Source organism: Podarcis raffonei, chromosome 2, assembly GCF_027172205.1.
Source record: "Podarcis raffonei isolate rPodRaf1 chromosome 2, rPodRaf1.pri, whole genome shotgun sequence".
Lineage (NCBI taxonomy): Eukaryota > Metazoa > Chordata > Lepidosauria > Squamata > Lacertidae > Podarcis > Podarcis raffonei.
The window spans coordinates 118957149-118983824 of NC_070603.1; the positions used below are offsets into that span (position 1 = coordinate 118957149).

At 49.6% G+C, this 26676-nt stretch overlaps 2 protein-coding genes across 3 annotated transcripts in view; one reads left to right on the forward strand and one right to left on the reverse strand.

Annotated features, from left to right (window-relative positions):
- The first annotated feature begins 792 nt into the window (after positions 1–792).
- On the forward strand, positions 793–14549 carry LOC128409244 (uncharacterized). 2 transcript variants are annotated; one of them, XM_053379562.1, is made up of 6 exons: positions 793–1002; positions 5469–6035; positions 7815–7938; positions 9843–10421; positions 13268–13348; positions 13779–14549. In XM_053379562.1, the coding sequence occupies exons 2-6, from the start codon at positions 5706–5708 to the stop codon at positions 14246–14248; spliced, it is 1584 nt and encodes a 527-aa protein (XP_053235537.1). In that variant the 5' UTR covers positions 793–1002; positions 5469–5705; the 3' UTR covers positions 14249–14549. The 2 variants fall into 2 exon arrangements, with proteins under 2 accessions (XP_053235537.1, XP_053235538.1); XM_053379563.1 differs by having other exon boundaries at positions 5499–6035.
- A 2611-nt stretch (positions 14550–17160) lies between these two features.
- The window catches only part of LOC128408803 (uncharacterized), a 31080-nt gene continuing 21564 nt past the window's right edge, over positions 17161–26676 (reverse strand). The window contains exons 6-8 of the mRNA XM_053378824.1: positions 23312–23697; positions 22081–22213; positions 17161–18683 (exon numbers count right to left, since the gene is read on the reverse strand). Coding sequence (XP_053234799.1) covers positions 17344–18683; positions 22081–22213; positions 23312–23697 — 1859 coding nt within the window. The 3' untranslated portion in view covers positions 17161–17343. The remainder of the gene's footprint in view (positions 18684–22080; positions 22214–23311; positions 23698–26676) is intronic.

A 26676-nucleotide genomic window follows, 5' to 3' on the forward strand; every position in this document is an offset into this window, starting at 1 on the left:
ATAGCATCTAGATCAAGGGAAGTAATAGTGCCACTGTATTCTGCTCTGGTCAGACCTCACCTGGAGTACTGTGTCCAGTTCTGGGCACCACAGTTCAAGAAGGACACTGACAAACTGGAACGTGTCCAGAGGAGGGCAACCAAAATGGTCAAAGGCCTGGAAACGATGCCTTATGAGGAACGGCTAAGGGAGCTGGGCATGTTTAGCCTGGAGAAGAGGAGGTTAAGGGGTGATATGATAGCCATGTTCAAATATATAAAAGGATGTCACATAGAGGAGGGAGAAAGGTTGTTTTCTGCTGCTCCAGAGAAGCGGACATGGAGCAATGGATCCAAACTGCAGGAAAGAAGATTCCACCTAAACATTAGGAAGAACTTCCTGACAGTAAGAGCTGTTCGACAGTGGAATTTGCTGCCAAGGAGTGTGGTGGAGTCTCCTTCTTTGGAGGTCTTTAAGCAGAGGCTTGACAACCATATGTCAGGAGTGCTCTGATGGTGTTTCCTGCTTGGCAGGGGGTTGGACTCGATGGCCCTTGTGGTCTCTTCCAACTCCATGATTCTATGATTCTATGACATCCAGAGAATGGGTTTAATATTAGCATGAGAGCAGGGGAGGGGAAGTTGCGGCCTTCCAGTTGTTACAACCCCCATCTCATGAGCGATCAAGGTGTTATTGCGCTATAAATGCGTAGTGCGGGTGGGGCCTCTCCTAAAGCTCTTATTTATTCCCTGCACCGTTTTTTCTGCCGGAGGGGCGCTGTAGGGTTAAACCGAGCGAGCTCCTCCGCTTGCCTAGAAAGCCTGAGAAACAGCAACCCCCAGTTTTGTGCAGCTGGCGAAGCCTGAAAGCGGCTTCCTGGTGGGGGCGGGGGAGGAAATGGCCTGTTTGAAGCCTTGCAAGCCGCCCCAGCAGCGATAATCGATAATCTCGCAGCAGCTGCATGTGCAGCAGAAGGAAGCCGAGCCCCTGCTCCCGTAGGAAGGGGGCCAGATCCCCGAAGAGGTGAGCTCTCAAGTGGGTTGCATGCAGCTTCCATTTACAGTGGTACCTCGGGTTACAGACGCTTCAGGTTACATCTTTCGCTAACCCAGAAATAGTACCTCAGGTCAAGAACTTTGCTTCAGGATGAGAACAGCAGCTGGAGGCCCCATTAGCTCAAGTGGTGCTTCAGGTTAAGAACAGTTTCAGGTTAAGAACAGACCTCCAGAACGAATTAAGTACTTAATCCGAGGTACCACTGTATTATGGTGGAGGGGTAGGTGGGCAGAGTTGTATTCATTGCAATTGCAAAAACAAGAGAGGAAGGAATTTAATGAATGCTTGTAGGCGCAAGCGAGGTGAAGAACAGCTGGTGTCAGCCAGCAGTGACGTCCCCTCCCTCTTTCCACCCAAGCCAGAGCAAAATGCTCACGCAAAACCCTTCCCACGTCAGTGAATCCGTAACTTATATACTGCATGTGTCTGTGTGTGTGTGTGTGTGTGTGTGTGTACAGTGGTACCTCGGGTTACATACGCTTCAGGTTACAAACTCCACTAACCCAGAAATAGTGCTTCAGGTTAAGAACTTTGCTTCAGGATAAGAACAGAAATCTTGCTCCGGTGGTGCGGCAGCAGCGGGAGGCCCCATTAGCTAAAGTGGTGCTTCAGGTTAAGAACGGACCTCCAGAACAAATTAAGTACTTAACCCGAGGTACCACTCTGTGTGTGTGTGTGTATTTAACTGCAGTTGTGTTGCGGTTCATCATGAACTGCAAAAGAACATGCTGTATAAGGATCCTGCGCATAGCTGTCAACGTTTCCCCTTTTTTAAGGGAAATTCCCTTATTCCGAATAGGATTCCTTGCAAGAAAGGGGGAAAGTTGACAGCTATGATCCTGCGCCAAATCCGGCTTTTATTGGGTATATCATTTCAAAGTGTGTGTGTGTGAGCACTCCATACCCTCCAACATTTCTGCGATGAAAATAGGGACGTCCTAAGGAAAAGCGAGATATTCTGGGATCAAATCAGAAAGCGGAGCGGCTTCTGTAAATCCAGGACCGTCCCTGGAAAATAGGGACAGTTGGAGGGTCTGGAACTTCCCTCAAAACTAAAACACCAACAAAAACCAGACCCATATGCTTGTTCCCAGGCCGTCCTTCTAGGTCGTGGGTTCTGCCAAGTTCAGTGTCAATCTGGTTTGTCTCTACCATTAAGCAGACAGTTTTCTGCCCTGAGAGTCACTAGCCCACGGCCATTTCCTGCCCTGTTCTCTTTCTATGGAGATAAGGTAATTTCATTGCCAGGACTATAGTTAACTTGGATGCTAAACATGGGCGTAGGCAGGAAAGCAGTCCCCCCCCAATCAAGTAAATAAAAATACTTGAAGTATAAATTGTGGAAAGATTTTGACAGGTTTTCTTGAGTACTTGTGGTCAAAAGAAAGTATTTTTTAAAAAACACGTTCTCAAGACACTTCATTCCGAATCTGATAGTCAGAGCCAGACAGGTAGAGAATGGTGACAGGTGGGTGTCCTGTCCCCCCCCCAAAAAAACATAAATTCTGGCTATGCCCATGATGCCAAACAAAAGCTGTGTGTTTATTTTGAGACGGGGTGTGTCTGGGATCTAGAAATTTTCTAAGCGACGGGGGTGTTCATTTTATCGATTCCAGTCCTGTTAGGTATGCCAGTCTCCTGTAGCAAAAGACAGACAGAAAGACAGACTGACTGATGAAACCTTAATGACTGAACACATTTATTGTGGTTTAAGTTTTTGTCTGCTACTACAGTCCCCATGGGATGCGGGTGGCGCTGTGGGTTAAACCACTGAGCCTAGGGCTTGCCGATCAGAAGGTCGGCAGTTTGAATCCCCGCGATGGGCTGAACTCCCGTTGCTCAGTCCCTGCTCCTGCCAACCTAGCAGTTCAAAAGCACCTCAAAGTGCAAGTAGATAAATAGGTACCGCTCCGACGGGAAGGTAAACGGCGTTTCCGTGCGCTGCTCTGGTTCACCAGAAGCGGCTTAGTCATGCTGGCCACATGACCTGGAAGCTGTACGCCGGCTCCCTCGGCCAGTAAAACAAGATGAGCGCCGCAACCCCAGAGTCAGCCACGACTGGACCTAACGATCAGGGGTCCCTTTACCTTTACAGTCCCCTTCATCAGATGCATTAGGTGTTATGAATGACAGGTGTCGTGGAGTCTATATCTGTGTGTGTGTGTGTGTGTGTGTGTGTGTGTATCTATATATCTATGAATAGCCTTATCCTCCACAAATTATCTAATCCTCTTTTAAAGCCATGCTGAGTTGCCTCCTTTGGGCCCCTCTTTCCCCTGACTACCTATAGCACAATGAGTGCGTGTATTTTTCACTCTATACGATGCACCAGACCATAAGACGCACCTAGTTTTTGGAAGAGGAAAACGGAAAAAAAAATTCTGAATCCCAGAAGCCAGGACAGCAAGCGGGATCGCAGCGCTTTTCCTCCTTGGGGAAAAGCCCACACGCTCCACACGGCTCTTTAATGGGAGCGCTGAGCAGAGCCTCCCGCCTGCATTTGCTCCATAAGACGCACACACATTTCCCCTTACTTTTTAGGAGGGGAAAAGGGCGTCTTATAGAGCGAAATATCGGGTAAATTATGCCAACGTCGGAATTCAAGTGTTTTGCAGTGGGAAATTTGAGTTGCTTGGATGCAGAGTGTTAATATTTTTCATAGAATCGTAGAGTTAGAAGGGACCCGGAGGGTCACCTAGTCCAACCCCCTGCAATGCAGGAATATGCAGCTGATACGTGTATTGAACCTGCAACCTCGGTGTTATCAGCACCATGTTCTACCCAACTGAGCTATCCAGGCTATTAATGGCACATACGTAAGAGTAGAAATTAAATAGAAATTAAATTCAATTTCTTTCAGTATCTCGCTTTCTAGTATTTAGTTCTGTTCTCCACACTTCCACATCAGCTTGCAATTTATATTTTCAAGTCCTTGTGAAAATCAATTCACATTTTACTGCTAGTTACTCCTAATATTGGGACGCGGGTGGCGCTGTGGGTAAAAACCTCAGCGCCTAGGGCTTGCCGATCACATGGTCAGTGGTTCGAATCCCTGCGGCGGGGTGAGCTCCTGTCTTTCGGTCCCAGCTCCTGCCCACCTAGCAGTTCGAAAGCACCCCTAAGTGCAAGTAGATAAATAGGTACTGCTTTATAGTGGGAAGGTAAACGGCGTTTCCGTGTGCTGCGCTGGTGCTGGCTCGCCAGAGCAGCTTCGTCACGCTGGCCACGTGACCCGGAAGTGTCTTTGGACAGCGCTGGCTCCCGGCCTCTTAAGTGAGATGAGCGCACAACCCTAGAGTCGGACACGACTGGCCCGTACGGGCAGGGGTACCTTTACCTTACTCCTAATATGCACAGTTTTGTATGCAGTTTCTCCTAATACAATTCTGTTTTGTTTTCACTAATATACACATTTCAACGCACACTTCACTCTATCCATTTTTGTTCACATTTCATGGCTGAAGGACTGCATTGCAAAAATTAGAGAAGCGCAGATTTCAAAGGATGGCTGTTTCGTTTTGCGTGTTTTTTCCAGAAAATGCCAATTGCGTAAGATCGCCTTTAAATGCAAACTGAATCAAATTTCTTCACCAACTCCACTGAAGAGCCTTGGCTGCATTGCTTACAGGAAGGCAGTGCAAAAGAATAAACTTCCTGCGTTTCATGGACTGGTTAAGATATATTACAAAATCCAGGAAACAGGACAGGACACTGAACTCGGTGTCGTTAATTTGTCTTAGCCACAAGAAAGTATGTGTGTGTTTGTGTGTTTAGTTTTAAAAGCATCAAGCTTCCCACAAGTTCTCTATGGCTCCCTTTTAGGATTTGATTAATCACAAAAATAATGCACACGTTACTGTGATTGACAAAACAGAGTATTTTTAATTTACATGGCAAAAAGTTTCACATTTCTCCTTCGTCAGCTACCTGTTAAAAATAATAATATTCTCTTTCCATCATTCCATCATGTGGTTACAGTGGTGCCCCGCAAGACGAATGCCTCGCAAGACGAAAAACTCGCTAGAGGAAAGGGTTTTTTGTTTTTTGAGCTGCTTTGCAAGATGATTTTCCCTATGGGCTTGCTTCGCAAGACAAAACGTCTTGCGAGTTCTTGCCGAGTATTTTTCCTTTTCCTTAAAGCTGCTAAGCCGCTAAGCCATTAATAGCCGCTAAGCCGCTAATAGCCGCTAAGCCGCTAATAGCCGTGCTTCGCAAGACAAAAAAACCGCAAGACGAAGAGACTCGCGGAACGGATTAATTTCGTCTTGCGAGGCACCACTGTATAGAGCTTTGAGCAGAAACTAGCCTACTGAACAAAAGTAAAATGTGCATATAAGGCCCTCAAAATGAAAGAAATTTCCCACCCCAGACATGGAATATCAGTTTAGCAGGTTAATTTTGGGGTCTCTCTCTCTCTCTCTCTCGCTCTCAAGCCTTCTGTTTTCTGTATGTCTTCCCTGCAGGAGCAAAACCTTGTGTGTGATGCTGACATCCGTATGTCTAAACGCCCTAAATAATTTGTAGCACGATTGGGAAAAGGAAAAAAAAAGGACCCTGGGAGATCAGTTTGAGGAACCGGCGCCGTTTGCCCAATGCTCGCAGCAAGAGAGGGAGGTCTGTGAGCAACACCCGGTGCAGGCCGACGTTGACACAAGCCTGGAAAGGACAAAATGGCTGCCGAGCGGGCGGTGGCGGCCAACCTCCAGATGGCGGGAGACCAAGTGCTGCAGATAAAGATGGAAGAGGAGGATGAGGAAGAGGAAGATGGACCGGCAAAAGGGCCTTGCGTCATCCGGGCCGGGAGCCTGAGGGACATTTTGGGATGGCCAGGGCCGGAGCAGGTCAAGCAGGAGCTGGGCGAAGAGGTGCCTCAGTGCTGGGAAGCCCACGGCCAGGAGCCCCTGAGACTCATCCAGTCGCCTCATTCGGGATGGGGGCCCCCTCAGCAGCCGGAGGAGCTCATCCTGAGGCAACGAGGAGCAAGGAGACAGGAGCAGCAGGTAAAAAGCAGGGAGCCAGGGATTGAACCAAAGTGCTTGCCCACCTGTGAGCAGGTCGGCTGCTTCTGCTTGTTTACAGAGCCCTGACCGACCTGGACCAGAAATGCCTTAAGGACCACTGAACTCCTTAAGGCCCAGCTGGGAGACTTATTGTGGTTCCTCATTGCCCCTGAAGTTTGGTTGCCCTTTACTATGTAGTATGACAGGCTGTGACCTGTGGAACTCCCTGCTGGAATTGTTCCTGCTTTTAGACGTTGCCTGTGTCATTGAGATAAGCTTTTGCAATGTCATTTTTTAAAATAATAATTTTTATTAGTTTTCAGTTATAATCCAATAATAGCCTCATTATAACAGTACAGTGGTACCTCAGGTTACATACGCTTCAGGTTACATACGCTTCAGGTTACAGACTCCGCTAACCCAGAAATAGTGCTTCAAGTTAAGAACTTTGCTTCAGGATGAGAACAGAAATCGCGCAACGGCGGCAGCGGGAGGCCCCATTAGCTAAAGTGGTGCTTCAGGTTAAAAACAGTTTCAGGTTAAGAACGGACCTCCGGAACGAATTAAGTACTTAACCCGAGATACCACTGTAACCAATTACAAGTCGTACCTTGGTTTTCAAACAGCTTAGTTCTCGAACGTTTTGGTTCCCGAACGCCGCAAACCCAGAAGTGACTGTTCCGATTTGTGAACTATTTTTGGAAGCCGAACGTCCGATGGGGCTTCCACAGCTTCCGATTTTCTGCAGGAGCTTCCTGCAGCCAATCAGAAGCCGTGCTTTGGTTTCTGAATGTTTCGGAAGTTGAACGGACTTCCGGAACAGATTCCGTTCGACTTCCAAGGTATGACTGTACTAATACCAATCGTTCAAATACCAAATTATATAATTTGGGTGCCCCCCCACGTGCTAGAATTGATGGTTTATTGATTTCCTTCATTTCTGCGTTCCAAAATCTTACTAATTTCAATTACATTCCGGTCAAAATAATAATCCCTTATACAACAACTGCAATATTAATAACTTCTATTCGTGTTGACACATTAAATTATTTATAGAACTACAAGTGAGGCACTCAAACCATATCCTTGTTCCTCCTGCATGTGGCAATTATTCTGTCCGTGGTGTTTCTTCCTGTCCTTTCAAGATGTTATGTCTATCCTTCCCCAGTTGTTGCTGTTCTCCATCACGCCTTGGGCGGGGCTGATATCCCACTGTTGTTTCAGAGATTTCTCCATAGGGCTTTGCAGTGTCAATTTCTTTTTACTAACCAGCATTCATAGATGTTTTTACTGTTGTATTTATTGAATTTCTTAAATTTAATATACAGCGGTATCTCGGAAGTCAAACGGAATCTGTTCTGGAAGTCCATTTGACTTCCAAAACATTTGGAAACCAAAGCTCAGCTTCTGATTGGCTGCAGGAAGTTCCTGCAGCCTATTGGAAGCCCCGATGGATGTTCTGGTTCCAAAGAACGTTTGCAAACTGGAACACTCACTTCTGGGTTTGCAGCGTTCGGGAGCCAAAACGTCTGAGTACCAAGGTGTTCAGGATTCAAGGTACGACTGTAGTGAAAAACGTGGAATATAAATATTTCAAAAAATGAATCAAAGAATAACAGGGAGGAGGGTTGATGTGTCCTCTGGAGTAGATCTGTCCAGGGGACCAATATTCCACTGATGGAGAGGGGTCCCTCCACATATTGCCCTCCGGCCTGGGGTTCCTGACCCACTGCAGTAAATAGCATGTGTGAACCAACAGCCCTCTGCCTTTGTTCCCAGGTGCCGGTCCTTTTTGACGAGATGGACGTCCATTCCCCGGAGGCCGACCACACCTTGCTGGACAGACGGCGGTATCTCCGCAGGGAGGCCAAGCAGAGGCTGGAGAGGGATACCAGCTCACTCAGTAAGGGCTCGTTCTGCTCCCAAGACACCAGCCGGGGGCATGCGTGTATTCTGTGTGCTGAATTTTGCGTCCTGAAAACCTCTGTCGGTCACCGCCATTACTGCTTTGCCTGATTGCAGCTTGGGGGGGGCGCGGTGCCACATCTATCTGCAGGGCAGGGAAACAGGACCACCGGCAGGCGAGGGAGCAGTTTTTGCATCTTTGCAGGGGGCGGGTGGAGAACTGTGTGCAGCTTTGTATTTGCAATACATGTGCAAATTTCTGAGCTGAAGAAAACACAGAGCGCTGCCTTGTACCGGATCAGACCAGGGATTTACCTAGCTCAGAAATGCATCTACAGTGGTACCTCAGGTTACATACGCTTCAGGTTACATATGCTTCAGTTTACAGACTCCGCTAACCCAGAAATAGTTAAGAACTTTGCTTCAGGATGAGAACAGAAATCGTGCTCCGGCGGCACGGCGGCAGCGGGAGGCCCCATTAGCTAAAGTGATGCTTCAGGTTAAGAATAGTTTTAGGTTAAGCACGGACCTCCGGAACAAATTACAGTGGTACCTTGGGTTAAGAACTTAATTCGTTCCAGAGGTCTGTTCTCAAACTGAAACTGTTCTTAACCTGAGGTACCACTTTAGCTAATGGGGCCTCCCACTGCCGCCAGAGCACGATTTCTGTTCTCATCCTGAAGCAAAGTTCTTAACCTGAGGTAATATTTCTGGGTTAGCGGAGTCTGTAACCTGAAGCGTATGTAATCTGAGGTACCACTGTACACACCAGGCTCGGGGAGCCGTTGTTGATCTGAGGACCGCTTTCCCTCATGAGCTGCCTTCCGAGGGCCACATGACCGGGGGAGGGGCAGAGGCAAAAGTGGGAGAAGAAACAGATGTAATTCTTAACCTTTGTAATGTAGACTTACATTCCAGCAAGGAACATCCTCTAAAAGAGGCGTCCCTCTCTCTACACACACCGTTCTCTCCATCCGGTCAAGTAAAAAGGAGTGATCTCACTCTGAGGCGACATTTGATCCATGCAGAATGACTCCTAAGAGGGCCAGAGCAAGACCACTGAGGGAGCATGCTCTGTGAAGAAGGGGTGTGCCTTAGGGAGGCTCCTGAGGGCCAGGTCAATATGTCTGCAGGGCCACTTTTGGACTCTGTGGGCTTGAGCCTCTGCAACTTTGCCTTAGATCAAAGCAATCCAACATGTGGCCCCTGAAGCCTCATTTGGCGGCCCTCGGCAACATTTGAAGCCCTCAAGCTACCTTGCCAAAGGCAGGTAAGTGAAGGAGGTGTGAGGGCTCTGACAGGGTCCTAGAGTCCTCTTGTCTCCTTCCCAAAGCCTAGCTAGCGCTTTCTCAGTTTATCCAGCTTTGTGAAGGCAGCATGAGGGCTGTGGTGGGGGGCTCACATTTTGGCCTCGGCTCCCTGCCACCATGAGCGACAAGGTAGTTCCGTGTCAAGGTATTCTTGCTTGGTATAGAAAGCTGGACCTCCCTCTGCCTTAAAGGTAAAGGGACCCCTGACCATTAGGTCCAGTTGTGGCCGACTCTGGGGTTGCAGCGCTCATCTCGCTTTACTGGCTGAGGGAGCCGGAGTATGTGGCCAGCATGACTAAGCCGCTTTTGGCAAACCAGAGCAGCGCATGGAAACGCCGTTTAGCTTCCCGCCAGAGTGATACCTATTTATTTACTTGCACTTTGACGTGCTTTCGAACTGCTAGGTGGGCAGGAGCAGGGACCGAGCAACCGGAGCTCACCCCGTTGTGGGGATTTGAACCACCGACCTTCTGATCAGCAAGTCCTAGGCTCTGTGGTTTAACCCACAGCGCCACCCGCACCCCCCCCGCCTTAGCTGAACTAAAATAAAAGAGCAAAGGTTCACCCTTTCCCACTTCCCTCTTGGCAACAGCTGGCTCTGCCGTGCCGATGCCACATTTCCCGAAGATGAGCCGCCGTGGCACCAACTGGTCGTACGCCGAGGTGATTGATCTCCTGGATATCTGGGGGGAGCAGAGGATCCAGCAGGTCCTTCAGAGCAGCCACCGGAACATGGACACGTTCCAGGTCATTGCCAACGAGATGGCCAAGAGAGGCCACGAGCGGACAGCCCAGGAGTGCCGCACCAAGACCAAGACGATGCGCCGGGACTACAAGAAGGTCAAAGAGAACAACTGCTCGGGGACAGGGCGCCTCACCTGCCCCTTTTACGACCAGCTGGAGCAGATTCTGGATTCCGGAGCGCCACAATCCGCGGGGCAGGCCCAGAGTTACGGACACCAGGAGGAGTCAGGGGGAGATGATGGTCCCCTGTGTGGCCTGGAGGACGGGGGGCCCCACGAGTCTGAGGACTACCTCGAGCCCCACGACTTCTTCGACCCCTCTGCCCAGTTCTCCATCGAACTCGTCGATTCTGTGGACTCCACCACAGTGGTGTGCAAAACAGAGGACGACTCTGAGGAGCCAATAAGCACCCCTCGGCCGGCCGCGGGTAAGTGCCCCCATTTTTTGTGGTTATTTATGAAGACGAGAGGTCAGGTTTCACTTCCCTTCTGTCCCCTCCTCCTTCCCTCTCTCTGCACAAAGAGGAATAATTGGGTGTGCAATGTGCTGACACGATAGAAGTGTGTGGATAGAGAGAAGTTTTTCTCCCTCTCTCGTCACACGGGAACCCAGAGGGAAACATCCAGTGAAGCAGAATGCTTGGGGTGCTCAGGAGAGGCAGAAGAAAGTCCTTCTTTAAATAACAATGATAATAATATATTATTTTTATACCCCGCCCATCTGGCTGGGTTTCCCCAGCCACTCTGGGCTGCTCCCAACAGAATATTAAAAACACAACAAAACATCAAACATTAAAAACTTCCCTAAACAGGGCTGCCTTCAGATGTCTTCTAAAAGTCAGATAGTTGTTTATTTCCTTGACATCTGATGAGAGGGCGTTCTACAGGGCGGGCACCACTACCAAGAAGGCCCTCTGCCTGGTTCCACGTAACCTCACTTCTTGCAGGGAGGGCCAGAAAGCCCTCGGAACTGGACCTCAGTGTCTGGTCTGAACAATGGGGTGGAGACGCTCCTTCAGGTATACTGGACCGAGGCCGTTTAGGGCTTTAAAGGTCAGCACCAACACTTTGAATTGTGCTCGGAAACGTATTGGGAGCCAATGTAGGTCTTTCAGGACCGGTGTTATGTGGTCTTGGCAGCTGCTTCCAGTCACCAGTCTAGCTGCCGCATTCTGGATTAGTTGTAGTTTCCAGGTCACCTTCAAAGGTAGCCCCACGTAGAGCAAATTGCAGTAGTCCAAGCGGGAGATAACTAGAGCATGCACCACTCTGGCAAGACAGTCCGTGGGCAGGTAGGTCTCAGCCTGCGTACCAGATGGAGCTGGTAGACAGCTGCCCTGGACACAGAATTGACCTGCGCAACCATGGACAGCTGTGAGTCCAAAATGACTCCCAGGCTGTGCACCTAGTCCTTCAGGGGCATTTTCCCCGTTCAGGACCAGGGAGTCCCCCACACCTGCCCGTCCCCTAAAAACAGTATCCCTGTCGTGTCAGGATTCAGCCTCCATCTGTTAGCCGCCATCCATCCTCCAACTGCCTCCAGTCACTCATACAGGACATTCGCGGCCTTCACTGGTTCTGATTTAAAAGAGACGTAGAGCTGAGTCTCTCACAGTTAAAACTATGGAATTTGCTCCCACGAGAGGCAGCAATGGCCGCCATCTTGGATGGCTTTAAGAGACAAACTCACGAAGGAGAATAAGGCTGGCTGCTACCCCTGATGGCTGTGTTCTGCCACCACTGTCGGAGGCAATGCGTCTCCGAATACTAGTTGCCAGAAACTGCAGAAGGGGAGAGAGAGCACTGCTGCAAACAGGTACTTCTTCTGGACTCCCCATCTTGTCAGCCATGTTAAGAGAAGGCTGCTGGACTGGGTGGGCCATTGACTCTTCTTGTATCCTTATCTCTGGAGTCTTCTTTGTGGTTTCCTTCTGGCCTCCTGTTTTAGTTTTAGCTTATGAGCCAGTTTCCCAGTTTGTACTTTCCTCCTCCTGTGGGAAACCCAGCCTTGAGCTAATTTGAGAGGATGCACAATTTTCATATCAATAAGCTCAGCAAATCCTCTAGCTCTTCCTCCTGCTGTTTGGCCCAGCGCTCCATGCATGACCTGGTTAGCCCAGCGTTGCCATCATCTAAATCCTGCGTTTGGCATATTAAAATTAAATCCAGCCATTCTGCAGCTGCTTGTCTCGGGGAATTATCTCTCTCCCTCCCAGCAGTTGCTCACCGCTGTTTTAAGCCGCCTAAGTTTAGTGGCTGTCGTGGGCTGGCCGGACGCAAAGGAATGGTAGGCGGAACCAGCTGGGGAACCCCCAGGGAAAGAAGGCTCAGAGCCTGGGGTGTAGTGGTGGAGCAACAATGAGTGGTCCGAGGGAGAAGACTGGGAAGAGGAAGTGTCGGAACAGGGCTTAGTGAGCGGGGAGAGTCTGTGGCAGAGAGAAGTCCAGAATCAGGCAGAATCTGAAGCAGGAGAGGAGGAAGGCCAAGAGGCAGAGATGGGTCAGGCTGGTGAAGAGGCACAGGTCTCTCCCCCTCCTGCTTCCAGAAGCTCCCCTCCGATTCCCAGAACCAGGAGAGGCATGAAAAGGGCGGAGGGAGAAGTAAGCGTCACACAGGCGTAGTCTCAGATTGCTTGGGGGAAACCCTGGAGAGGAGGGGAGGCAGGGACCTTCAATCTCAGCAACTGCTTCATGGGGCAACACCTGCCAGAGATGAGTTGCTGTGCTCATTAGGCCTGACACTCCTGTTTTTGCTAATAAAGAGTGAATTCCAACTTGTTTGGTGTGATTTACTGCTGTCCGTGGCCTTTGCTAAGGCTATCAGCAGCCTCAGCATTGCCTCAAAGCAACTCACGCCGTTAAAAAAAAGAAATAACGAAAGCATTATAATCAGACATAAAAACGGCAATAAACAAGAACTAAGATTGTCATCTGACAAAATGCTTAAAAGGATAAGTCCTACCCACGCCGCTTAAAGGGTGAGCGGAACAAAGGCCGCTGACATATCTGACAGGGAAAATAAGAATGCCTTTGCCTGGCGACTAAAAACAGACAGCAGTGGTGCCAGGTGAGCTTCCGTGGGGAGAGCATTCCACAAACGAGGAGCCACCACTGAAAAGGCCGTTCCCATGTCAACACATTCCACACATCCCTCGGTGGCGGGGGAACACACAGAGCCTCGGATGGTGAACGCAAGGTCTGAGTTGGTTCGGGTGGAAAGAGGCGGTATATTGCGATGCAAAATTATATTTAATGCCCTTCCCTTTGTTTTTTAGAAGCCGATCATTTGCTCAACCCCTTGCCACCTGCCCCGCCTAGTCTCCCTGGCAGCCCAGACACCACTGGCTCCACAGCAGGTAAGAGGGAATGCGGAATGAATTTTGTATGCTGAATGGTGATGTTTAATGAATGAATTCAGAGTGCTGAATGAATTCTGCAGAACCTCAGGGAGTTGGATGGGACCTTAGAGTTGCCTGGTCTTTTCCAAGAAGTTGTCGTGTTGACTACATTAAAGATCCACACCCAGAGAGCGGATTTAATATTAGCAGGGTCGGGAAGCTGTGGCCTTCCAGATGTTGTTGGACTACAACTCCCATCATCCCCGGCTTCTGAGGGTGATGTGAATTAGAGCAACATCTGGGAGGGCCACAGGCTCCCCATCCCATCTCCTTCAAGTGATGCTCATAAGCTTGACCGTCCCCTTCCCAGAATCCCTTGCAGCCTTTCAAAATGCCCTCACTCTACTTTTGTGTTTCTCCCCCTCCCCGCTTACCAAATTGCTCCCAGACGTGCACCCGACCCCTTGCCACAGCCCCTTGCCTGGGCCAACGGGCCTCTCGGCCGCTGAACGCCTCGCCAACATCCGGAACCGGCACAAGAAGACCAGGAACGATTTGGCCGCGGAGCTGGCGATGGCCGCGGACCTGCGGATGCAGGCGGCTACCGACAGAATCCTTTCCGCCCTTGACGGCTACGCCAAAGCAGACCTGGAGGACCGCGAGAAGGACAGGGTGGGCACCGAGCAGATCATTGCCATCATGCAACGGCAGACAGAACTTCTGGAGCTGCTCATATGGCAGCGGCAGTCCACTCCGGCGGCCGTGTCCACTGCCCCCTCACGCCAAGCATGGCCGCCACGGACAGCCCAATCCAGCCACCGGCCTGCAGGCCCTTCTTCCTCCCGCCTGGGCGTCCCCAGGCGGCCGTTGACACCCAGGGCCCGTGCCAGGAGAAGGCCTCAGAACTACAGCCCTTGACTCTTGCCTTTGGCAATCCCCTACAAGAGCTTGCGGTTGTCAGCTTGCCGTGTTTCATTCTTTAATTCGGTTAACCTCTTGGGAGTTGTTTTCTCTTCCACACACACACACCATGCTTTCCCATTAGGGTTAAAAAGAGAGCGCTGTCAACAAACCGAAGGCTTCATCCTAACAGCCGTTTGTTCTACCATTGCTGAAAGCTAACGAAAACCCTATTTTAAAAAATAAAGTATTTTCTTTCTTTTTTAATAAACGTCGAGCCCTGGCATCAAATTAAAAAGGAAAGAAAGCAAAAAGTGAACCAGCTGGCTGCTGTTTCTGGTGGGGAAATCCTTAGGTGGTTGTTTTTTCCAGAACTCGAACTTCATCGACGTTCCTTGGCAACCAGATTGGGCCGAGCCAAATTTATAGGCCTGAAGCCATGTAGTAGAAAAAGCGGCTTCAAGAATGGGAAGAGCTGAAGTCTGTCCACATGCACTTTGGGGTTAAGGGGCACTGGTTTATTTACAGCAGGGATCGGGAACTTCTGGCCCTATTGGCTAAATTTGGGCCAGGAAGTTCATTCCTCATAAACAATGGCCGCCTGCCCCACACCTGACATTGTATGTGGGGCAGCTGCCACCGCTACTACGAAGAACCACTTAGGAGTGTAAAATGAAGTCTGAGGGGCTTTAATCAATTGAATGATTAAACTTATGTCCCACTGTTCCTCTACATATTTTCCACTCAACAACCCTGTCAGGTAGGCTAGGCTGAGAGAGAGCGACTGGCCCAAGTGAGCCTCATGGCTGACTAGGGGTTTGAACCCTGGCCTCCCAGGTCCTGGCTCAACCCTCTGACTTCTGGACCAGTGTTTCTCAAACAGTAGGCCTCAGGCCCGCAGCCTTCCACATGCCTCCTCAGTGACGCACCTGGCCCCATAGCCAGCCCACGGCCATTTAGTTTGACAATGCCAGCACCTGCAACTCCTCGCATACTGAGCAGGGGAAAGAAGGGAAAGAAGCGGAGGAATTTTCTGTGGAAAAATAACACGCTGGGGAAATTTATGCTCCGGTGTCCAGTCTCCGCGTGGAGAGATGGCATGAACAGAGACAGTGGAATGGGCAGGGGGCCACAAGGGACATTGGCAGCCACCAACCTGGCTGGCTTTAAAAGGGGGCTAAACAAAACCATGGCTACTGGCCACAAAGGCTATGCTCTGCCTCAACAGTTAAGAGGCAACATACACTTCTGAATATCAGTTGCTGGAAAGTACTGATCCACTCAGGTCCCGCTTAATAATAAACAACTATCTGACTTTTAGAAGACATCTGAAGGCAGCCCTGTTTAGGGAGGTTTTTAATGTTTGATGGTTTATCGCTTTTTTATTATTAATAATATTCTGCTGAGAGCTACCCAGAGTGGCTGGGGAAACCCAGCCAGATGGGCGGGGTATAAATAAATAAATAAATTATTATTATTATTATTATTATTATTATTATTATTATTTTATTTTGTTTATTGACTTCCCACTGGGGAAGCTGTACTAGACAGCTCCCTGGCCTGATCCACTTCTTATGTTCTTAAAATGTAGATGCAATAATGTGGGAAGGTTGGGGAAGCGCTGCAGAACAAACTGGTAAAGGATGATGTGTGGACAGTCCAGTATAAATCCTTGCCAATTGCACTATTATTGGCAGGCTGCAGAACTCATGTTGAATGTGTCGGGTTGCAGAACGTCCCTGTGATAAAAGAGCAGTCTGTGTGGAATCTAGGTTTCTCATAATGCTCAACTGAAATTTCCTCGCTGGTAAGATCTAACCCTGCGTCTGGGGCCATCAGAGATCAACCTTCGCCCTCTTCTGTCTTAGTTTTTATTGCCTTACAAGTCACCAACAGCTGAGCACCAACATGCCATACACAGTCCTTTATATCTTTAGTTTCCCCCCTCCAACCCACCCCTAAGATCCCCAAATCCTACAATATTGCCCATTGGGAATATCGGGGTGGTGGTACAAGGAAAAGGGAATTCTATTTGGGAGAATGCAGATTCGAATTCTCGAGAGTAAATATAAACCAGAGGCAGAAAATCACAGGTTCAAAATCCCTAGCATCTTCCAGGGAGATAGGAGGAGAAGCCCCTACTGAAACTTCTCAGAGAGCGGCTGCCAGTCAGTGTAGACAGTCTTGAGCTAAGTAGACCAATGGTCTGACCCGGGATGCGGCCGCTTCCGCTATCCTAATGAAGGTGAACATTGGGAGGTTCAGGAGAGACAAAAAGAGGTACTTGGTCACACAGCACAGAGTTCAGCTATGACATCTGCTCCCATAGGAGGCCAGATCTGGACGGCTTTAAAATGGGGCGAGACAAATTCATGGAGGACATGTCTAGAGGCTGTCTCTGAACGGCAGCCGGTGGAATGAGTGCTGCTGAAACGGGACCGAGACCCCTTGCCCGTCGGATTTCCTGTGGTACCTCGGTTTTCAAACGTAATCCGTTTTGGAAGACAGTTCAAGTTCTGAAACGTTTAAAAGCCGAAAACTCAATAGCCGACAGCTAGGCCTCAGGATGGGACCTCAGATAGGGACGCAGGTGGCGCTGTGGGTTAAACCGCAGAGCCTAGGACTTGCTGATCAGAAGGTTGGTGGTTCGAATCTCTGCAACGGGGTGAGCTCCTGTTGCTCGGTCCCTGCTCCTGCCCACCTAGCAGTTCAAAAGCATGTCAAAGTGCAAGTAGATAAATAGGTACCACTCCGGCGGGAAGGTAAACGGCGTTTCCATGCAACTGGTTCTCCAGAAGCGGCTTCGTCATGCTGGCCACATGACCCGGAAGCTGGACGCCGGCTCCCTCGACCAATAAAGCGAGATGAGCGCCACAACCCCATAGTCGGCCACGACTGGACCTAATGGTCAGGGGTCCCTTTATCTTTACCTTTTTAGGCCTCAGGATTTTGCACTTAGTGGAAGCTGCATGGCATGTTCGACTTCCGAGGCGTGTTAGAAAACCCCAAGCATTTACTTCTGGGTTTGCGGCGTTCGAAAACCAAATGTTTGTCGACGGAGACGTTAAAAAACCGAGGCCCCGATGGATTTCCGGCGGCCCTCCCAGAGGACCCTATGCTTTCTCCCCGCTGTGGGTCCTCGCGTGCGCCATCAGGTTTGAGCTGGAGCTGAAGCTCTTCCCGCAGTCCACGCACAGGTAGGGCTTCTCCCCCGTGTGGATCCTCTGGTGGCCAATGAGGTGCGACTTCTGGCTGAAGCTCTTGCCGCAGTCGGAGCACTTGAAGGGCCGCACGCCGGTGTGCGTCCTCTCGTGCGTGTTGAGGTTGGAGCTGACGCTGAAGCCTTTGCCACAGTGCAGGCAGACGTAGGGCTTCTCGCCCGTGTGGGTCCTCTGGTGACTGGTGAGGTGCTGCTTCTGGCTGAAGCTCTTCCCGCAGTCGGCGCACTTGTACGGCTTGTGCCCCGTGTGGATCCTCTCGTGCGCCACCAGGTCGGAGTTCATGCAGAAGCTCTTCCCGCACACCAAGCACTTGAAGAGCTTCTCCCCCGTGTGGATCCTCTGGTGCCGGTTCAGGTGCGACCTCCCGCTGAAGGTTTTCCCGCAGTCCAGGCACTTGTGCGCCTTCTCGCTGCAGTGCATCCTCTGGTGCCCGTGGAGGTGCGAGCTGCGGCTGAAGATCTTCCCGCACTCGCCGCACGTGAAAGGTTTCTCTCCCGCGTGGGCCCGCCGACGGGCGGCGAGCTGCGAGCTCTGGCCGAAGCTCCTCTCGCAATACAAGCACTGGTAGGGCTTCTCGCCCGCGTGCCGGGTCAGATCCGAGTGGGCGCCGAAGCTTTTCCCGCAGCGCAAGCACTCGAGGGGCTCGCCCCCGACGTGGCTTCGCAGGTGGCTGGCGAAGGAGTGGTTGCTGCGGAAGCTCTTCCCGCATTTGAAGCACTCGTACGGCTTCCCCCCGGAGTGGCTCCGCAAGTGCCAGGCAAAATGGAAGCTCGTGTCAAAGCTTTCCCCGCAGTGCAGGCAGGGATAGGACTTCTCTCCTGCGTGCGCCGTCCTCTCATGGACAACCAGCCCAGATCTCGGCGCAAAGGTTTTCGAGCACTCCGCGCAACTGTGCGGTTTCTCTCCCACGTGGATCCTCGGGTGGCAAATGTGACCAAGGGTCTTCTCGGCCAGAATGCTTGAACGTTCTTCTTCGGGCTGGAGGATCTCCTCCTCTTCACTACCGCCAAGATCCTCGTCACCTCCCCAAGGAGGAAGGGAGCTGCCTGGTCGTTTTCCAGGGTGGGTCTTACGCTCTGAGTCGGGCTGATGAGCAGAAATGCCTCCATTCTCCTCGCACCAGGAAAGTCTTTCTCTGGACAAACCCTGCGGTTCCATTTGCTCAGGGGCCCCCAGACACGGCTTCTCTTCCTTCTCTTCTTCCTCATCGTCGTGAGCCCAATCGAAACCAGCTGAAACACATAAAACAGGCAAATAATAATAATAATAATAATAATAATAATAATAATAATAATATTATTATTTATACCCCGCCCATCTGGCTGGGTTTCCCCAGCCACTCTGGGCGGCTCTCAACAGGACACTAAAATACAATAACCTATTAAACATTAAAACCTTCCCTAAATAGCGCTGCCTTCAGTTGTTTTCTAAAAGTCTGGTAGCTGTTTTTCTCTTTGACATCTGGTGGGAGGGTGTTCCACAGGGCGGGTGCCACTACTGAGAAGGCCCTCTGCCTGGTTCCCTGTAGCTTTGCTTCTCGCAGTGAGGGAACCACCAGAAGGCCCTCGGAGCTGGACCTCAGTGTCCGGGCAGAACGATGGGGGTGGAGACGCTCCTTCAGGTATACTGGACTGAGGCCGTTATTATTATCATTATTATCATCATTATTATCATTATTAATTGGGCTTATATACAGCTCTGTACCTGGAGGTCTCAGGGCAGTTCACAGAAAAGATCACAACATATAAGATCAGAATAAAAACAACAACCCAATAATGCACCCCACCCCCCGAAAAGAGCCACATTTTAAAAGGGTATAGGATGTCAAACAGATCAACCAAAGGCCTGGTTAAAAAGGAATGTTTTTTGCCTGGTGCCTAAAGGTGTATAATGAAGGCGCCAGGTGAACGTTCCTGGGGACAGCATTCCACAGATGGGGAGCCACTGCAGAGAAGGCCCTGTTCTCGCGTTGCCACCGTCTGGACCTCTCGAGGAGGAGGCACACAAAGAAGGGCCTCAGAAGATGATCTCAGGGTCTGGGTAGGTTCATATGGAAAGAGGTGGTCCTTGAGGTATTGCGGTCCTGAGCCGTTTAAGGCTTTATAGGTCAAAAGCAGCACTTTGAATTGGGCCCGGAAACTAATTGGTAGCCAGTGCAGTCGGACCAGGATTGGTGTAATATGCTCAAACCTAATGTTAGGGCATGACCCCAAATTATTTGCAAGTACAGTCGTACCTCAGGTTAAGTACTTAATTCATTCCGGAGGTCCGTTCTTAACCTGAAACTGTTCTTAACCTGAAGCACCACTTTAGCTAATGGGGCCTCCCGCTGCCGCTGCACCGCTGGAGCACAATTTCTGTTCTCATCCTGAAGCAAAGTTCTTAACCCAAGGTACTATTTCTGGGTTAGCGGAGTCTGTAACCTGAAACATATGTAACCTGAAGGGTCTCTAACCCAAGGTACCACTGTATAAAACAAACAACAAAATCCTGCATCGTTCTTCCCGATGAAGAATGGCAGATGAAGGTGATGGACTACATGGAACTGGTGGAAATGACTGGCAGAATCCGAGACCAGGGAGAAGAGTTGGTGGAGGAAGATTGGAAGAAATTTAAGGACTATTTACAGAAACATTGTAAAATTAATGAATGTTAGAAGGGTGTTGGAATGATGTTATGTGGTTTTAGCAGAAATGTTATAAAGGATTAAGAAAAACTGACTGTTAATTGGTGAAAGGAGGGAAAGTAAAGTTACATTATATTAAGATAAATTACAGGACAAAAATATGAAAAGATGGAAAGGATTTGCTGAAACAGATAATCGAAATAGAATACAAAAAAGGGAGGTGTGAGGAGGTTAAGGAAATAAGTTAATGAAAGATAAGGTTTGGGAAGATTCGTTGTATTTTTCTTTGTTTTTTTTTAATGGATTTTATTTTTCTGTTTTTTTCTTTCTTTTTCTTATTCTTGTTTTTTCCTTATTGTGATGTGTTGTATTGTTTTTGTTTAAAATGGTGTTTTTTACTTTTTCTTTTTGTAACCTTTCAAACTTCAATAAATATTATTTTTTAAAAAAAATCCTGCATCGAGCGCAAATGAAACCCATACTTCCTTATGGACTAGCCATTTGCCGTTGTTATTTATTTTAAACAAAAAGGGGAAAAACAACACACATTTTTCAGGTTCACAAATTCTGCACCTCTTTTGGCCCTATACAGCTCAGCGCTGCAGTTCTTCAAGATGGCCTCTCCCTATACTGTATGAACCAGCCCAGACCTGGCAGTCTTCATCAGAGGCCCTTCTCTTTGGGACACCCAAAAGAGGCCACACAATAACAAGGTTTTTGGGGGCAACCTGCTTGGATACCGCAATGTCATTAGAAACAGCAAAGGAGATTGTGGCAAATATAAACACAATAAAAGCCAAGTATGAAATGTAAAGCCACTGTTATGGAAATGATTCTTCTTCTTAACCATCTGCATTAGTCTAGCAATATTTTTAAAAAAACAACTGTCAAGAAACATTTAGCAGGTAATGAAGATGCCTACAGAATTTCTGTTGGATTCAGAATAGCTGAACAAATACCACCGAAGGTTGGTATTTGATGTCCCCCCCAAAAAATTTCACAGTCGAGCTTGGTCTTAAAGATTCAGGTATCCTGGGCACAAGTTTTTCAGGGATTTGTAAATGAATACAAGGATCTTCAACCTGGCTCAATAGCTGGTAGGCAACGGATGCAGATGTTTTAACAGTGGTATCACATATTTCTTGGCCATCTGGTTCTTCCTCCCCACTCAGCAGCAGTCTAGTCACCACATTCTGCGTTAGCTGGAGTTTCCAGACCAGGCCCACTTGGCAAAACCAGGCCCAGATTGCGAAACTGCTCTAGGAACGGGGAAGGGAAATGGGTTTGAGACGTCACAGGTGCCAGCCAATCCATGCTATGCACAGCCCACTTCTACTATAATACATAATATTTTTTTCCATACCCCGCCCTTCCCGGTTCAAAAACCAGGCTCAGGGCGGCTAACAGCAAATTTAAAACCCTTAATTATAAAAGCAGCATAAAATACAGTATAAAAACATGAATAACAATAAAATTCAAAAATCAAAAATCAATTTAGGGGAAATAAGCATTAGATAATCCCCAGGGCTAGCTGGCTGAATTGGTCCTACTTGGGCCAGTGAGGAGACCAGGGAAGAATTAGCTGTGAGGTCTCAGAGCGGGTGATCTTCATAAAAGAGGAGGGAAGAGAAGGGAAATAAAAGATCAGGCTGAATTCAAATTAAAGGCCAGGCGGAATAGCTCTGTCTTACAGGCCTGATGAAAGGAGGTTAAATCCTGAAGGGCCCTAGTCTTATGGGACAGAGCATTCCACCAGGTCGGAGCCATCACTGAAAAGGCCCTGGCCCTGGTGGAGGATAATCTAACTTCCTTAGGGCCCGGGACCTGTAAACTATGGTTATTCAGGGACCTTAAGGTCCTCTGCGGGGCAGACCAGGAGAGGCGGTCCCATAGATATGAGGGCCCTAAGCCATGCTCAACAGTGTTTGAAAAGAGTGGCATATCCAGAGCCGCCCCACCACTCAGGCTATGCCAGAAGAGGGACAACACAAAGGAATCCTCACCCCCAGTTTCGGTGCCTTCGTCGTCCTCCTCCTCCTCCTCCTGCTTAGGTTCCCTGAAAAGCTGTTTTGCTTCAATACCCAACGGAGCTCCATCTGATTCCGGGAGACTGGCAGACACCTGATGAAGCAGCACCTGAAAGCAGGCGGATTTAAGTCAGAATCCAAAGCCGGGCATTGGTCCATCTAGTTCAGTACTGCCTGCACTGACTGGCAGCAGCTCTCCAGGGTTTCACATGGCCTCTCTCCCAGCCTTACCTGAAAATGTTGGGACTGAATGGAAACTGTGTCCATGCAAAACAGGTGCTCTACTGCTGAGCTGTGGGCTCCCCTGCAAAGGACTAGGAACGGGCGAAGCTGTGTCATACCAAGGGAGACCATCTAACACAGTGTTGTCTACACTGACTGGCAACAATTCTCCACCGTTTCAGGCAGGGGACATTACCTGAAGGCTTAGGATTGAACCTGGGACCTTCTGCACGCAAATTACCGTACTTTTCGCTCTATAGGACGCACCAGACAATAAGACGCACAAGGGGGGTGGAATTCTGAATCCCAGAAGCCAGAACAGCAAGAGGGATCTGGCTTCTGGGATAGCCTCTTGCTGTTCTGGCTTCTGGGATAGCCGCTGAAGCCTCTCCCGGGCAGCGGGATGAAGGTTCCCCCTGCCCAGAAGATGCTGCGCGCGGGTAAGCTGCCCTCTGTACCTTCCCGCAAGAACCGCGCGCTCTTTGAAGGGAGCGCAGTTCTTGGGGGCTTTTCTGGGAGGTGGGGGAAGGGACAGTCGCACACTCTGTCCCTCCCCCCCCCCACTTCCTGCAAGAGCCGCACGAAGCCTCCGCAGGACAGCGGGAAGCCTTCGTCCCGCTGCCCTGCAGAGGCTTCGCGGGGGCTATCCAAAAGCCAGAATAGCTAGAGGGAGCGATGCCTGGTCTAGCTTCGTGCGAAGCCTCTGCGGGGCACGGGGAGCCTTCACCCTGCTGCCCTGCGGAGGCTTTGCAAGGTAAGCCCGAAGCTAGAACAGCAAGACGGAGCAGTGCACAGCGCTCCCTCTCCCTGTTCTGGCTTCTGGCTTAGCCGCACAGCCTGCATTTGCTCCATAAGACGCACACACATTTCCCCTTACTTTTTAGGAGGGAAAAAGTGCGTCTTATAGAGCGAAAAATACAATAGATGCCCTACCACCACGCTAAGGTATCACTGGTGTCTCCCTCCCTCCTGATCTCGTCCTCACCTCTTTTCCTTGTCTTTCTTCCGCCTCTTCCCGCCTCAGGAGGAAATCCTCAGCCAGGGCCACCGCCTGGGAGCAGGTCTCTGGTGTGCCTTCCCTGACCCAGCTCTGGATCTCCAGAGGCAGGATGGCCAGGAACTGCTCCAAGATCAGCAGCTCCAGGATCTGCCCTTTGGTGTTCCTCTCCGGCTTCAGCCAGTGCCGGCAAAGTTCCCAGAGTTGCCGGCACGCCTCCCTCGGCCCCTCGGCCTCCCGGTAGAGGAAGGCCCGGAAACACTGGCGATAGGCCTCAGCCTCCAGGGCATCCGACTCGCAAAAGGCCTCTTCCTTCACTGGCGCCTGTTCTCCATTGCGGCTCTCGTAGGCTTGCAGAGATGCTGTGTCAACATCTAGTACAACAAAGAGAGAAGTATTTACAAGTTGTACCTTAGTTTTCGAACAGCTTATGTCAGGGGACTGCCATCGGAGCAGGGGAGGGAAGCAGGGGGGCCGTTGGGATACAGAGAGCCTCCAAAACTCCTGAGGGGCAGTTCCTCTTCCAGCGGTGGGGAAAGCCACACCTCCAGTGGAGAAGAGAGGGAAGGGGCCAGCCGAGCGAGGAAAGGGCTCAAGGATGCTGCTGAGAGCCCCAGCGCCTCACCTAGCCAGGCTGGCCAGGAGGGATGCATGCCCCTTCCGTAGCCCAGCTTGCATAGAGGAGTGAAACGCAAGGAGGGGAGGAGGAGGTTTGGGGTGCCTAAGTTCTTATGTTGGGAGAGAAACCGGAAGGGGCCACTCCCAGATTCTGCAAGTGACTAAGACGGACATGAACTTTGTGGATCTGCACTGTAAATAGTTTGCACAATAAAACCTGTAAAAGACAGGTCAGAGTCCTGCCTGGTTACTCACGAGCAACCACCACCAGCATCTGACAGCTTAGTTCTCAAACGTTTTGGCTCCCGAACGCCGCAACCCTGGAAGTGACGGTTCCAGTTTGCAAACTATTTTTGGGAGCCAAACGTCCGACGGGGCTTCTGATTGGCTGCAGGAGCTTCTGTTCGACTTCCAAGGTACGGCGGTATTTGTTAGCTGTTATTCTAGCCCCAATAAGTAGACGCGTACGGCAGACACTCGTTTATCCGAAAACCTGTCAAAATGGAAGTTTCCGGAAAGGGCAGAGAGCGGGGACCCATCGTATCTTGACAATAATGCTGCTCCACAGAACAGTGGCATCCACGCTAAAAGCCCCGCATCATGGTGGAAAAGCTTTCTGAGACCTTTGGGTGTTGAAGGGGAAGCTGCCCCACAGATCACAGTGATCTGCTTTGTAGATAAAACAGCAGTGCAGAGGTGGGGCAGGGGGCTGGACTAGATGACCCCTGGGGTCCCTTCCAACTCTACAATAACACCGGTCTTGAAAGACCTACACTGACTCCCAGTACATTTCCGAGCACAATTCAAAGTTTTGGTGCTGACCTTTAAAGCCCTAAACGGCCTCGGTCCAGTATACCTGAAGGAGCGTCTCCACCCCCATCGCTCTGCCCGGACACTGAGGTCCAGCTCCGAGGGCCTTCTGGCGGTTCCCTCATTGCGAGAAGCAAAGCTACAGGGAAGCAGGCAGAGGGCCTTCTCGGTAGTGGCACCTTCCCTGTGGAACGCCCTCCCACCAGATGTCAAAGAGAAGAACATTTTTAGAAGACATCTGAAGGTAGCCCTGTTTAGGGAAGCTTTTAATGTTTAATAGGTTATTGTATATTAGTGTTCTGTTGGAGAAATAACCTCAGAATTTGCAGAATTCTACTCCAACCTATACACCTCCCATAACTCACCAGAGAAGGAAATCAGAACATTTCTAGCAGGACTGACCATGCCTACCCTAACTGATGAGGAACAGGAATTCATGGACAGCCCTATCACCCCAGAGGAAATAGATGCGGTCCTCAAAAACCTGAAACCCCACAAAGCCCCAGGCCCAGATGGCTTCACAGCAGAATTCTATAGGAAATTCAAAGAACCCTTGATGCCCTACATGACCTGCCTATTCAACGACACCATAAAAGGGGGCCCCATCCCCAAAACCTGGACCCACTCCAAAATAAGTCTCCATCCCAAAACCACTAAAAGATAGCCTTAAAGTAGAATCATACCGCCCAATCTCATTAATAAACCAAGACTACAAGATATTCACATCAATCTTGGCCAACCGCCTAAAAATCTTCCTACACAAGTTAATAGCCCCAGACCAGACTGGCTTTGTCCCTGGCCGCAATATAACAGACCCCATCAGGAAACTACGGAACCTGATTGAACACAGCAAGGCAACCAAACTCCCATTGACAATTATGTCCCTAGACATCCTCAAAGCCTTTGATTGCTTGGAGTGGAAATACATATTAGCAGTACTAACTAACATGAAATTTGGCCCCAACTTCCTACAAATCCTCAAACAAATATACTCCCAAGCCTCAGCAAAATGCAGAACTAACAATATGTATTCTAATACTATAGGTATCCAAAGAGGCACGAAACAAGGATGCCCACTGTCTCCCTTCTTATTTATCCTGGCTCTGGAACCCCTAGCAATCCGCATCCGAGCAGCCACAGACATCAAGGGAGTGGAAATAAAAGGCAGAACCTATAAATTAGGGCTCTTTGCAGATGACCTAATGGTCACAACACCAAACCCCATAAGCACAGCAACCTCCCTAATCAGAGAACTCAACACATTTGCAATGGTGTCGGGCCTACAGGTAAATTTTACAAAGTCAGAAGCTATGTGCTTCAACACCCCTCCTCACACCCAAAAAGAACTCATGAAGGTCACCAAAATAAAACTTTGCCACACCAAGTTCAGATACCTAGGGGTACAAATAACCAGAAACCTCAATAAATTGTACCTCTACAACTACAAGCCCCTGTGGCGACAAATTAACAAAGACCTAAAGAGATGGAATAACATGAATTTCACTCTCTCAGACAAAATAGCCATGATCAAAATGATCACACTCCCAAAACTAACCTACCTATTCCAAACCCTCCCAACCTGGATCCCCTCAACCCAACTTCGTAGTTGGCAGAGAAAACTACACTCTTTCATCTTCTCACATAAAAAACCAAGAATAAGCCCCAAATACCTGCACCTCCCCACCTCAGAAGGAGGATGGGGAATCCCCAACATAGAAGCATATTACAATGCCAACCAAATACGCCATATAATCCCATATATACTAGAAGATGAGACAAAACAATGGGTACACCTAGAGAGGGACACAATTGAAAACACCTGCACCACAACATACCCACTCCTCCCAAACAAACTAAAGAAAATTCCCACAACACTTAACAGGTACACACAGACCATGCTCAAAGCATGGAAAACACAAATAGGC

Bases quoted from the DNA above. Each gene is read 5' to 3' on its own strand.
- LOC128409244 (XM_053379562.1), top strand. From the start codon at position 5,706: ATGGCTGCCGAGCGGGCGGTGGCGGCCAACCTCCAGATGGCGGGAGAC. The intron at 6,036-7,814 runs GTAAAAAGCAGG...CTTTGTTCCCAG, and splicing joins CAAGGAGACAGGAGCAGCAG to GTGCCGGTCCTTTTTGACGA. The intron at 13,349-13,778 runs GTAAGAGGGAAT...AATTGCTCCCAG, and splicing joins CACCACTGGCTCCACAGCAG to ACGTGCACCCGACCCCTTGC.